General features: G+C 52.8%; 1 protein-coding gene and 1 long non-coding RNA gene across 3 annotated transcripts in view; one reads left to right on the forward strand and one right to left on the reverse strand.

Moving 5' to 3' along the window:
- Positions 1-2,074, forward strand: part of LOC126059005 (uncharacterized) — a 30,403-nt gene extending 28,329 nt beyond the window's left edge. Inside the window, exon 3 of the long non-coding RNA XR_007513345.1 lies at positions 1,578-2,074. This is a non-coding gene — a long non-coding RNA (uncharacterized LOC126059005). The remainder of the gene's footprint in view (positions 1-1,577) is intronic.
- Positions 2,075-9,117: 7,043 nt separating this feature from the next.
- GRINA (glutamate ionotropic receptor NMDA type subunit associated protein 1) lies at positions 9,118-12,597 on the reverse strand. Of its 2 annotated transcripts, none has more exons than XM_049854502.1 (7): positions 12,484-12,597; positions 10,936-11,323; positions 10,745-10,857; positions 10,406-10,606; positions 10,134-10,262; positions 9,906-10,049; positions 9,118-9,823 (listed from the first exon to the last, which is right to left on the reverse strand). In XM_049854502.1, exons 2-7 carry the CDS (start codon positions 11,297-11,299, stop codon positions 9,674-9,676), a joined length of 1,101 nt encoding a protein of 366 aa, XP_049710459.1. In that variant the 5' UTR covers positions 11,300-11,323; positions 12,484-12,597; the 3' UTR covers positions 9,118-9,673. The 2 variants fall into 2 exon arrangements, with proteins under 2 accessions (XP_049710459.1, XP_049710460.1); XM_049854503.1 differs by lacking the exon at positions 12,484-12,597 and adding an exon at positions 11,683-11,843.
- Between the last annotated feature and the right edge of the window lie 237 nt (positions 12,598-12,834).

The following is a 12,834-nucleotide window of genomic DNA, read 5'->3' on the forward strand; positions in this document are numbered from 1 at the left end:
TTCCCATTTGACAGTTTTTACACAAATTGTTCAGTGACATTAGTTACGTCTTTCACATTGTGTCAACATTGTCTTTAACTGCTTTCTGGTTGTTCCATTTCCAGTAGCTAGTTTCCTTGCCCGTTTACATTCTCATCTTTGATTTAGAGTTATTGTTGACCTTTTGGTCTCATATAGATGGTTTCTTAGTGGAGCACTGTACTCACAGATAATATTCTTTATTTTGTGTGCAATCTGCTATTTCGCTAAAAGATGACCTCGGGATAGTTTCAGTTCAAGGTTTAAAAAGTATCTCAGGGCGATAGTCTCGGGGAGTCCTCTAGTCTCAACTGGTCCCGTAAGTCTGGACTTTTTAAGAATTTGAGTTATATTCTGTGTTTTTCTCCATTTCTATCATGGTCCATGTATTGTGGCCCTGATCAGAATGGTCGGTAGGGGTAGCTGGGCACCATCCAGTTCTTCTGGTCGAAGGGTAGATGAGGCCGTGGTTCGTGTAGGCTGTTAGCTCTGTAGACGGGTTTCTTCCCTAAGGCTTTGGCTTTCACACTGTCCTGATTAACGTAGCTTTAGATTAAATTTTGAAATCAGGTAGTAGCAAAGGTCCTCCAAATTTATCCCTGTGTAGAAAAGAGTTAATAAGGCAGGCCTGAGGCCGCTAGCCTTAGAAAGGACTGCTTGCATGGTTGGCCACTGGCTGTTGTCTGGGAACTTGGATTTTGGGAGGGTTCCCACCCTTTCTAGAAGAGTGAGAATGGCTCACGAGGTCTAAGCTGTGCAAACAGTGCAGTTTATGCTGACCATCTACTTTCCTTCTGGGAGTCTGGGACTCTGGTGAATACTGGAGGAGGGCATCTAAGTGACCGGCCCCCATCATCACGGCCCTGGACACTGAGTCTCTAATCAGCTTCCTTGGTGGACACTTCACACGTGTCGTCACAGCTTGTTGCTGGGGAAACCTGGCATGTCCTATAGGACTCCAGGGGAGAGGACTCTTGGTAGCCTGCGCCTGCTTTCTTCCAGACTGTGGCCCATGTATCTTTCCTCTTTGCTGATTTTGCTGTGTACCCTTCTGTAACAAACCTCAGCCACGAGTGGACTGTCCGCTGAATCCTCCCCAGCAGACCATCGGATCCAGAGCTGGTCTGGGGACACTGAACAAATCCCTAAGTAGCTCATGTCTTTTTAAATACTATTGTGAGTCACACACACACATACACATACGTGTTTACTTGTGTTTTTAATTTGTAATTGTAGCTAGTATACAGTGATATGATTTTTTTTTTTATTGGGCTTTAATTTTGTGACCTTGTTAAACTCATTTGTTAGTTCTAGTTTTTTTTTTGTAGATTTTGCATGGTTTTCATTTCAGCCTTTTTTACGTGTGCAATTCAGTGACATTAATTATGTTTACCATGTTCTGCAACTGTTACCACTATCGGTTTCCAGTTTTTAATCATCCTTAACAGAGACTCGGTGCCCTTCGAGCAGTAACTCCCCTTTCCCCCACCCTCCTGTTCCCCCCACCCTCCCGTGCTGGTAATCACTAACTTTGCTGTCTGTGCTTTTCCTTATTTTAGATGTTTCAGTGGCTGCAACGATGGGCTCCAACATAACAACGATTGTGAGGATGGCGCAGGACTGGGCAGTGTTTTGGTCTGTTGTGCATAGGGTCGTATGAATTGGAACCGGACTCAACGGCACCTAACAACAACAGATATTTCATGTAAGCAGGATCATACGATATTTATCCTTTTGTGTGTGATTTATTTCACTCATCGTAATATTTCCAAAGTTCATCATGTTGTAGCATTTATCAGAACTTCATTTCTCTTCATGATTGAATAATATTCCCTTGCATGCATGAACCACATTTTGCATATCAATTTACATGTTGATGGATGCTCGGGCTGTTTCCACCTTCCTGCAGTTGTGAATAGTGCTGTAACGAACATCGGTGCTAACTTCTGGTTAGCAGTCAGCGCTAAACCGCTGCACCACAGATTTTTATACATTGTATTTTTGTAATCATATACTTCAAAATATTTTCCAATTTCCCTTGTGATTTCTTTTTTTTTTTTTTTGACCCATGGATTGTCTAAGTGTGTTGTTTCATTTGCAAATATTTGTTGGTTTTTATGTATATCTATTTTTTTATATATATATATATAGATATCTTTCTGATAATTTCTAATTCAATTTGTTGTGATTTGAGAACATGCTGTATATGACCAGCATATGTTTATTCTTGGTGAACGATCCACGTGCACTTGAAGGTGCATTTGGCTGTTGAGTGAATTGCTCTATGTCAATTAGGTCGAATTGGTTGCTAGTGGTATTTATGTCTTCTATGTACTTTCTAAGGAGCCCTGGTGGCTCAGTGGTTAAGGGCTTGGCTGCTAACCAAAAGGTCAGCAGTTTGAATCTGCCAGCTGCTTCTTGGAAACCCTATGAGGCAGTTCTGCTCTGTCCTATAAGGTCGCTATGAGTTGGAATCGACTCAATGGCAACGTTTTTTTTTTTTTTTAATGTACTTTCTAAGGAGCCCTAATGGCACAGTGGATAAGTGCTTGGCTCCTAAGGTAAAGGTCAGCAGTTCAAGCCCACCAGCAGTTCCATGGGAGAAAGATGGGGCAGTCTGCTTCCCTAAAGATCACGGCCTTGGAAACCCTATGGAAACAGCTTACTTCGTCCTATAGGGTTGCCGCGAGTTGGAATCAACTTGACAGCAACGGGTTTGGGTTTTTTTTTGGTTTATGTACTTTCTGATTTTCACCCTTCTCGTTTAATCAGTTACTGAGAACGTAGTGTTTGTTCTTAGTTGCCGCTGAGTCGGCTCTGAGCCGTGGCAACCTTGTGCCCAGCAGAACGTTGCCCCATCCTGCCCCCTCCTCACAATCGCTTGAGCCCGTCGTTGCAGCTTTGTGTCAATCATCTCATGGAGGATTTCCCTCATTTTCACTCACTCTCTACCAAACATGATGTCCTTTTCTAGCCACTGGTCTTTCCTGGAGTTGTGTCCAAAGTATTTAGGACTACTTTAATTTCTCTCAGTAGCACTTTGTGTGTTTGAATGTATAGATTTTACAGATCTTTCATTAGATTTATCCCTAGGTATTAATTCTTAGGATTTATACCTAGGATGCTATTGTAAATGTTAAAGTTTAAAATTTTAGTTTCTATTTATTCTTCGGTAAAAAAAAAAAAAAATTTTATTCTTTGGTAGTGTGCAGAAATACAATGGATTTTTTTTACATTGACCTTATATTGAGAGACGTGCTAATTTTACTTAAGTCAAATGGTCTGCCTGCAGATTAGCTCGGATTTTGTATTTCACCATCATGATGTCGTAAATAATGACAATTCCATTTCTTCGAAAAAAAATTTATTTTTTTCAGTCTTGATTTGGTTTTGTTTTTTTCCTTGCCTTGTTTCACTGGCCAGAACCTCCAGAACAATGCTGAGTTGAAGAGGTGGTAACAGACACCCAGCTCATTCTCAGCCTCAGGAGGAAAGCTTTCAATCATCATCTTAAGTATGATATTTGCTGTAGAATTTTTATAAGTATTCTTTATTGGATTAAGGAAGTTTTCATCTGTTCCTAATTTGCTAAGAGTTCTCATCATGAATGCGTAGTGGACTTTATGAAATGCTTCTTCTGTGTCTATGAAGATGATCTATGATTTCCCTCTTTCCCCCACTTAGCTTTTTATTTGTATATTCCTTGTCCCCATTATCAGCAAACCCTGGTGGCATAGTGGTTAAGAGTTTTCGGGCAGTTCTACTCTGTCCTATAGGGTTGCTATGAGTCAGAATCGACTCCACAGTGATGGATTTTGGTTTTGTTATTATCTTATCCTAGAGATTTAAAAAGTGTATCCTTGATTTGTTAAGTAAATACTTTCTGCATTAAATAGTTTTCCCTTCCCAAACGATGCCAGAAACTTAGAGCAGCTTCACTCTCCATTTTTGTATGATTGCTGTCATGTGTTTTACATAGTTTGTAAATTCCACAAGACATTATTGTTATTATGTTTTAAACAGTCAAAACACATTTTTAGTTACTTTTTCTGATGCCTTCATTTCTTCCTGCAGTTTCTGAGAATCTGAGGCTATTTTCCTTTGGGCTTTAAAGAACACCTTTTATTATTCATTTAGTGTAGGCCTCTTGGCTGTGAATTCCTTCAGCTTTTTTTTCTTTTGATAAAGCCTGTAGTTCATCTTCATTTTTGAAGGATATTTTCACTGGATATAGAATTGTAGTTTGACAATTTATCTTTTCAACACTTTAAAGAAATCATTCCATTGTTTCCTGGCTTTCATCATTTTTGTTGAGAAGACAGCTATATTAATGCTGTTTTATTTTGTTTTTAAGGTAATGTGAATATTTTTTCTGGTTGCTTTAAAATTCCTCTTTTTTTTAATAATTTTTATTGTGCTTTAAGTGAAAGTTTACCAATCAAGTCAGTCTCTCACACAAAAACCCATATACACCTTGCTACACACTCCCAATTACTCTCCCCCTAATGAGACAGCCCGCTCTCTCCCTCCACTCTCTCTTCGTGTCCATTTCACCAGCTTCTAACCCCCTCCACCCTCTCATCTCCCTTCCAGGCAGGAGATGCCAACATAGTCTCAAGTGTCCACCTGATCCAAGAAGCTCACTCCTCACCAGCATCCCTCTCCATCCCATTGTCCAGTCCAATCCATGTCTGAAGAGTTGGCTTCGGGAATGGTTCCTGTCCTGGGCCAACAGAAGGTCTGGGGGCCATGACCAGCGGGGTCCTTTTAGTCTCAGTCAGACCATTAAGTCTGGTCTATTTATGAGATAAAATTTCTCTCTTTTTTGACCATTCCCTAAGCCAACTCTTCAGACAAAGATTGTTGTTGTTGTTAGGTGCCGTCGAGTCAGTTTCAACTCATAGCGACCCTATGCACAACAGAACGAAACACTGCCTGGTCCTGCGCCATCCTTACAATCGTTGTTATGCTTGAGCTCGTTGTTGCAGCCACTGTGTCAATCCACCTTGTTGAGGGTCTTCCTCTTTTCCTCTGACCCTGTACTCTGCCAAGCATGATGTCCCTCTCCAGGGACTGATCCCTCCTGACAACATGTCCAAAGTATGTAAGACGCAGTCTCGCCATCCTTGCCTCTAAGGAGCATTCTGGCCGCACTTCTTCCAAGACAGATTTGTTCGTTGTTTTGGCAGTCCATGGTATATTCAATATTCTTCGCCAACAATTCAAAGGTGTCAACTCTTCTTCGGTCTTCCTTAATTCATTTTCCAGCTTTCACGTGCATACGATGCGATTGAAAATACCATGGCTCGGGTCAGGCACACCTTAGTCTTCAGGATGACATCTTTGCTCTTCGACACTTTGAAGAGGTCCTTTGCAGCAGATTTGCCCAATGCAATGCATCTTTTGATTTCTTGACTGCTGCTTCCATGGGTGTTGATTGTGGATCCAAGTAAAATGATTAGACTGGACTATAAGACAAAAAATGATACTAGTGAAGAGTGTGCCTCTTTGTTCAAGTAGATACACGAGACTAAATGGGCAGCTCCTGTCTGGAGGTGAGATGAGAAGGCAGAAAGGGACAGGAGCTGGTTGAAAGGACACAGGAAACCTGGGGTGGAAAGGAGTGTGCTGTCATGATATGGGATGGCAACTAGGGTCATATAACAATGTGTGTATAAATTTTTGTATGAGAAACTAACTTAACTGTAAACTTTCACCTAAAGCACAATAAACTTCTCTCTTTTTTGAATTTTCATCAGTTTTACTACAAAGTTTCAAGGTGTGGTTTTCTTAAGTATTCTGTTGGGGCTTGCAGGGCTTTCTCTGTGGGTTGGCACTTTACCAGTTGTTCTGGATTGAATTGTATCCCCCCAAAATGTGTGTCAACTTGGCTAGGCCATGATTCCCAGTATTGTGGCCACCATTTTGTCATCTGATGTGATTTTCCTCTGTGTTGTAAATCCTTTCTCTATGCTGTTGACAAGGTGGGATTAGCAGCACTCATGTTAATGAGGCAGGACTCAATCTACAAGATTAGATTGTATCTTGAGTCAATCTCTTCTGAGATATAAAAATCAGAAGCAAGCCAAGAGACATGGGGGCCTCATACCACCAAGAAACAAGAGCCGGGAGAATAGCACGTCCTTGGGACCCAGGGTCCCTGCACTGAGAAGCTCCTCGACCAGGAAAGTTTGATGACAAGGACTTCCTCCAGAGTCGACAGAGGGCGAAAGCCCTCCCCTGGAGCTGACACCCTGAATTTAGACTTCTGGCCTACTAGACTGTGAGAGAATAAATTTCTCCTTGTTAAAGCCATCCACTAGTGGTATTTCTGTTATGGCAGCACTAGATGACTGAGACGCTAGTTTTAGAAAATTTTCAGTCTTGTTGAGAAGAGGGTGGGGTTCCTGGCCTGGCCCCAGCTGGCTCTCAAACAGGCACTTGTTGAATGTCACACTGGAGGGCAGGGTATAGTGGAGACTCTGATAGTTTGTTTCAAGATGTCTATGTTTTTCAACCCTTAGAAGACCGGATTTAATTATTACTTAGGTAAATAAACATCTTCAATAGAAAAATTACCATGCCTTCCTTGGCCATGGTATGGTAACCCGTGCCAGTGCCCTGCAGCCGAGGGCCTGCAGGCACTCGCCTGGGGTTGAAGGAGTGAGGTCTGCTCACTGCAGCAGGAGAAGACAATTGTGTGTGCCTGGGGACTCTCCGGAGGGGCTGCTGGGAGGCGCGGTGTTGGTTCTGGGCTTGTTCGAGGTGGTCTGGAGAGGCGCGGTGTTGGCTCTGGGCTCGTTTGAGGTGGTCTGGAGAGGCGCTGGGGCTTTGCTCAGGGTTGGGTGTTGTCAGGAAGCAAGCTCAGTCTACACCCGAGCATCATCCACACACACACATCTCTGGAAGAAGGCAGACAGAGTGAGGCTGGAGCCAGAATTGTAAAGGGGCTGCTGCTACTAGGAGTGGCCAGGATGGGGCTGTCTGCTCCTCCGTGTTTTGGAAGATGATAATGTCTCATCCAGACATGACTACTGTGTGGTCTTATGTATGTCTTCATCCATCACGGTCACAGGATTAAATTGTTTTTATTGTAAACAGAACTCAGAGGCTTATCTGTGAATGCAGGTTAGCACCCAGCAGCCACCAAGCCTATCTGTGAGTGCAGGCTAGCCCCCAGCATAACCAGGGCAGGTTTTGAGTGCCCAGCCCCCTGGTGCTGGGGCTGCCTCTCTTCTCACCTGAAAACTCAAGCTGGTTAACTCCACGGTTGCTCTGGTCTCATTCTGCTTCGTGAATCAACAGAACGACCTTCTATAGACACATCTGCCCATCAGGACCTGAGGGGCTTGGGCCATCTGGCAGCAAGGCCTCTGCTGCCCCTGCCCCACACCTGCAGACTCAGCCCTCGCAGGGAGCTGCCCCCAAAATGTAGCTTAGCAAGAGTTTCCACCCACCTTGGACTGTCCTTGCATTTAGGATTATTCATATGCATTCCCTTAACCATATAAATGCTCCGTGGCTTCCCTTTCATTGTGAAATCCTGATGGGCCAGGGTCTGAGTTGAACTGAGGGGTTCCTTCTTCCCCTCATCACCGCCTCGAGTGCCCCCAGGCAGGGCGATGATGGGCACCTGCTGTGGAAGTTCGGCTGGAAATGGGTGGTGCTGCCGCTGCCAAGGCCTGTGCTAAGGGGTGCTCCGTGTGGGAGGGAAGTGTTAACAGGCAGTGTAACTCTGGTTAGCAGTGCCAAGACACGCAGCTGCTGTGGAGAGTGTGCGGGACCCAGCATGGGGCCAGGGGTGTCGGGGGGCCAGAATGGTGGACAGCGCTGTAGGGTGGCACCTCCTTGTGGCTCTGGCCCAGCAGGTCAGACCGGCAGCAGGACTGAAGTTGCGGGCAGATAGCAGGGTCCACACACCAGGTTGAGGATGTGAACTTTATCTGACAGGCAGCCACTGCAGGCTCCAGGGCTGGGAGGGTGGTGGCACATGATCCCGCCCTTTAGAGACGCACTGGTGGCTGGGCAGTGGCAGCAGCATGGAGTGGGCCTGAGGAGCCTGCATTAGACAGAGGGGCTGGGTGCACTGAGGGGTGGGAGGCAGACTGACAGGACGTCGTCACCTCAGGACGAGAATGGCTTGTTCCCTGCCTGGGTTCCTGGGGGTGGGATAGCGGTCACGTAGATAAGAGATGCAGGGCAGCAGGTTTGGGGTAGGCTGCAGTGTCGTTGTCTTCACGTGGGGTCCAGTGTGGGGGCTGGGTGCCAGGCACACAGGCGGAGAGGACACAGTGGCAGGGAGATGGCTGGAGCCTCCGGACAAGCAGTGGAGGAAGGCCTCAGTGGGGTGTCCAGGGCCAAGGCTGTCTCTATCCCAGAGCCTGGGGTGGGTGGTTTAGAGCACAAGGTGGTGGGTCCTCAGGCAGGACAGGGCTCAGGCAGTGGAGGGACCCTCAGTGAACACTGCCCGAGCATCCAGAGGGTGGGCTGGGGAGGAAATGCAGAACCAGCTGAGCTGAGGGTCCTGGAAAGGGGTCTGGTCAGGCCCGCAGGGAGCCGTAAGTGGGCTGGGGCCTGACTGGCCAAGAGCTCTCCAACTTGGGCTCCAGCCTGCAGCTTCCTTGTGGGGAAAGTGGAGGAGTGAGGGTGGGGGTCTTTGTGTGAGCCTAGCCCTGTGGCATATCCGAGTGCTCAGTGTGGGACTGTATAGAGACTGGGAGGCCCTAGGCTCCCCACGTAGGACAGGCTGGCCATGGGGTAAGCCTGGGGCTCACAGGAGACCCCACCCCATCACTCTGTACCCATCTCCAGAAGCCAGTGTGGTACACAGCCAGGCCCCTCCCCACCGTATGGCGAGGCAGGGTGCTGTGAGCCTCAGGGTCCCCATTGTCAGAGGGAACGCAGATATATACCTCGTGACGTGGCTCCCAGAAAGACTGTGGAACAGGAAGCGAAGAGGTGGATGTGTTTAAAGGATTAACTGCTGGCTGCCTCCTCCAGGCCTATCAGACCTTCTTCTAAGTGTGGACACTGCTCTGTTTTCCTCATTGCCCAGGGGTGCCTGGGCTCGCCCCCCGCCCCCCCACCAGCACCTGGGTGAGAAGAGGGCAGAGATGTTTCCACTTATTGGAACTTTAATGACGGCAGAACAGAGGAAGGTATCCCCCCAACCCTGAAACATCCGCACCCCCTCTGTCCTCGGGGCTCAGCACAGAGATGCAGACCCCCACCCTCCAGCCCGAGAAAGTGGCACTCCAGGGTGGGGAGGAAGAGGGGAGACTATGCCAGGCTGAGGAGCTGGGACAGAAAGGGGGACGTGCACTCTCTTCTCTTGTCTTAATTCCTCTTCCCTGGGACCTGGTATTGCCCCCAGACCCTGGGTGGGGCTGGCAGGCAGGGCTCATGCAACAGTGAGGGGCGGAAGGTGGCACAGACATCCTGCCCATCACCCCAGGCGGGGGCGGGAGGGCTACAAGAGGCCATGCGTGGCCACGCGAGTCCATACAAAGTATCTGCGGTGTACGTACAGGTTGGAGAGGGCGCCCTCCACCCCAGGCTGCACCCAGGGCCAGAGGGGGGAGGTACAGATGGCACTGCCATGCCAGGGGCAGGGTCCTGGCCAGCCCGGGGGGGCATGGCGAGCCAGCAGCACGGCCTACTCCTTTGCGCGGCCGATGATGGCGAGGATGTACAAGAAGATGTTGATGATGTCCGTGTACAGATTCAGTGCCGCGAACACGTACTCCTCCGGGCTCAGCGACAGCTGCTTGTTCCCCAGCAGCAGCTGGGTGTCCACCGCCAAGAACTGAGTGACAGTGCCGCCACAGTGAGAGAAGGCTCGGCCCCTCCGGCACAGAAACCTGCCCGCCCGCTGCTGCCCCACTCACGCAGGTGAAGAGCAGGGCGCCCAGCGAGGCGTACACAATCTCCAGGATGCGGTTCCGGATGAAAATGCAAAGGATGGCAAAGATGAACAGCACCACCACGCTGACCAAGAGCACCCCCATGCACGAAGTGAAGTCGTAGCGGGTCTGCGGGGACACAAGGACACGGGCCTGGGTGCTGGGCTCGGAGGCCCCTACCCCGGGGGCTGCAGCCTGCCTCAGGGGCCTCACCTGCATGGAGAAGATGACGACAGTGAAGCAGACGGTCGTGGTGATGCCCACAGCCATGATGACGGCCTCCGTGTCGTAGAAGCTGGCAATCATGCCCACCATGTAGGACAGACTGACGGTCAGGATTGACTGTGGGAAAATGTGAGCGTGCTGAGCCACTCTGCCGCCACTGTGCCCCTCTGCAGACAAAAGGATCCCAGGGTGACCAGGCTCCAGGGAGGGGGACCGTGGGGTTGGAAGGCTGGGCCTGGGGGCCGAGGGCCCGGGGTTACCAGGGCAATGAGGTTCCAGGGGTGCTTTCGCCGGAAGTCCCCACAGCAGCTGAGGACAATGAGGGAAACAAAGAAGACGGCATAGGAAACGTAGTAAGTCCAGACGTTTGCCCTGACAAAGTCCTTCACGCCCCCAACGAACGTGAACACGGCCACAGAAGACAAGGTCACTGAAAGCTGCAGGGTCAGGACCAGGAACACCTGTGAGAGAAAAGGTTCAGACCCTGCCTGCCTGCACCCAGGTGACAGGTGCAAAGTCAGGACCAGGAACACCTGTGAGGGAAGAAGCTGAGAGCCACCTGCCCTGCAGCCAGGTCCCCCCCCCCCCGCCCCACCCACCTTGCGGATGAAGGCCTGCCGAATGCTTTTGTCTTCCCAGTTGGTAGCGGGGAAGTCCTGGTTGTCATAATAGGACGGGGGCCCTTCCTCATGGTAGTTTCCCCGCAGAGGAGCTGAGGGCAGGGTGGCAGGTTCAGCAACCACAGGCTTCAGCCCAGGCCCACCCCCCTGCCCCCCAAGCCCCTACTCACAGCCTGGGTCCTCGAAGGCCTGCGGTTGTCCATAGGGGTTGGGGGGGAAGGGACTCTGAGGATAGGGCCCTTGTGGGTAGGCTCCTTGGGGATAGGGCCCTTGTGGGTAGCCCCCTTGGGGATAGGGCCCCTGAGGGTAGGGGCCCTGTGGGTATGGGGAGGGGCCCTGGGGGTAGGTGGCAGGGCCCTGGGGGTACCCTGGCTGACCATAGGGTGCAGGCTGGAAAGAGGGCTGAGGGTAAGGGGCCCCAGGGTAGGGAGGCTGCCCATAGGGAGGCACAGGGGGCTGGGGTCCCCCAGGATATCCAGGGTTGGGGGGAGGATAGTTGTCCCCAGACACCAAGAAACTCTTTTCATGGGACATGGCCTCAGCTTCTGCGGCCTCCCCCTGGAGGAGAAAGAGAGAGACGACGTCGACCTGCAGCCTGGAACCCGGCTGTGGCAAGCCGCACCTGCTGCCCCAGCCCAGGGGTTAAGAAAGCCAGGAAGTCTCCGATTTTTGCTCGAGAAGTGGGGCTAGAAGAGGCGGGAGGGGACACGGTGCCAAGCCTGGAGCTTCCGAAGGGGGCTCCAGGCCCACCCCAAGGGTGGGGGAGGGGAGGACGATGGGGCGACGCTATCAGCCCCAGACTCGGCCCCGTTGTTTTGGACAAGGAGCTGGAGGTGCCTTCTGGGCGCTGCCGGTCCCCCGCCCCCAGTGGCAGCGCGGCCGGCCGGGCCGTGTCGGGTGGGGTGGGGTGCGCCGACCCTGCCCTTCGTCTCCCCGCTGTAAGCAGCTTTCAGGGCCGGCGCCGGCGGCTGTTTCTATCCCAGGAAATCCCTAGGCCATCTGCGACGACGGGGGCTGACCCCCCGGCGGACGGGCCCTCCGCGGGAGGGGCAGGCCTGGGTCGGCTGCGGAGCCTGCCGTGGGGTGCGCAGAACGGGGGGTGCGCGGGTGTGGGCGACGGAGGCGACCAGAGGGCGCAGGAACAAAGCCGGCGGGGGCGGGCAGGCGGCAGCCGCGGGGGTCGGAGCCCAGGGCGGGGGTCGGAGCCCAGGGCGGGGGTCGGAGCCCAGGGCGGGGGTCGGAGCCCAGGGCGGGGGTCGGAGCCCAGGGCGGGGGTCGGAGCCCAGGGCGGGGGTCGGAGCCCAGGGCGGGGGTCGGTGCCCAGGGCGGGGGTCGGTGCCCAGGGCGGGGGCGGGCAGGCGGCAGCCGCGGGGGTCGGAGCCCAGGGCGGGGGTCGGTGCCCAGGGCGGGGGTCGGAGCCCAGGGCGGGGGTCGGAGCCCAGGGCGGGGGTCGGTGCCCAGGGCGGGGGTCGGAGCCCAGGGCGGGGGCCGGAGCCCAGGGCGGGGGAGCCCGGCCGCGGTTCTCGCCCCGCCGCAGCGCGCCGCCCCCCGCTCGGCCCGCCGCGCTCCCCGCCCCCGCCGCCCCCGCGGGCCCCGAGCCGGCCCTGCCCGCCGGACCGCTCCCTGCCGGTGGCTGCGTAGGGCTCGCGGGGGCTCTGGCGGCGGGCCCGGGGCTCTGGCGGCCGGACAGGCGCGAGGGGGCGCAGGCCGGTGCTCACCGCTCGCTGGGCGCCGCTGGCCGGTGCGCTCGCGTCCGCTGGGAGGCCGGGCGGTCGACGGGCCGCTCCGCCTACACCGCTCCGCGGCCGGCTCAGCTGGGCCTGCGCCTGCGGCTGGGAGACGCAGGGGCCTTGTGACGGGGCGGGGCCAGCTGCGGGGCGGGGCTTGTGACGGAGATGGGCGGGGCGGGGCTTGTGACGGAGCGGAGCCGGGCCTCCGGGGGCGGGGCTAGGCCTGAGGGCTCGTGATGGGGCGGGGCCGGGGCTTGTGATGGGGCGGGGCTTGTGGCTAGACCAGTCCCCCATGTGCGCAAGGCTAGGTCTGCGGGGCTCCTCCCGCGCAGACCCGAC

Source organism: Elephas maximus, chromosome 15, assembly GCF_024166365.1.
Source record: "Elephas maximus indicus isolate mEleMax1 chromosome 15, mEleMax1 primary haplotype, whole genome shotgun sequence".
NCBI classification, from domain to species: domain Eukaryota; kingdom Metazoa; phylum Chordata; class Mammalia; order Proboscidea; family Elephantidae; genus Elephas; species Elephas maximus.

Excerpts from the sequence above, each read along its gene's own strand:
- GRINA (XM_049854502.1), bottom strand. The coding sequence starts at position 11,299 with ATGTCCCATGAAAAGAGTTTCTTGGTGTCTGGGGACAACTATCCTCCC. Across the intron at positions 10,263-10,405 it reads CCTGGAACCTCATTGCCCTG|TCAATCCTGACCGTCAGTCT; the intron begins GTAACCCCGGGC and ends ATTTTCCCACAG. Across the intron at positions 10,050-10,133 it reads TCGTCATCTTCTCCATGCAG|ACCCGCTACGACTTCACTTC; the intron begins GTGAGGCCCCTG and ends GTGTCCCCGCAG.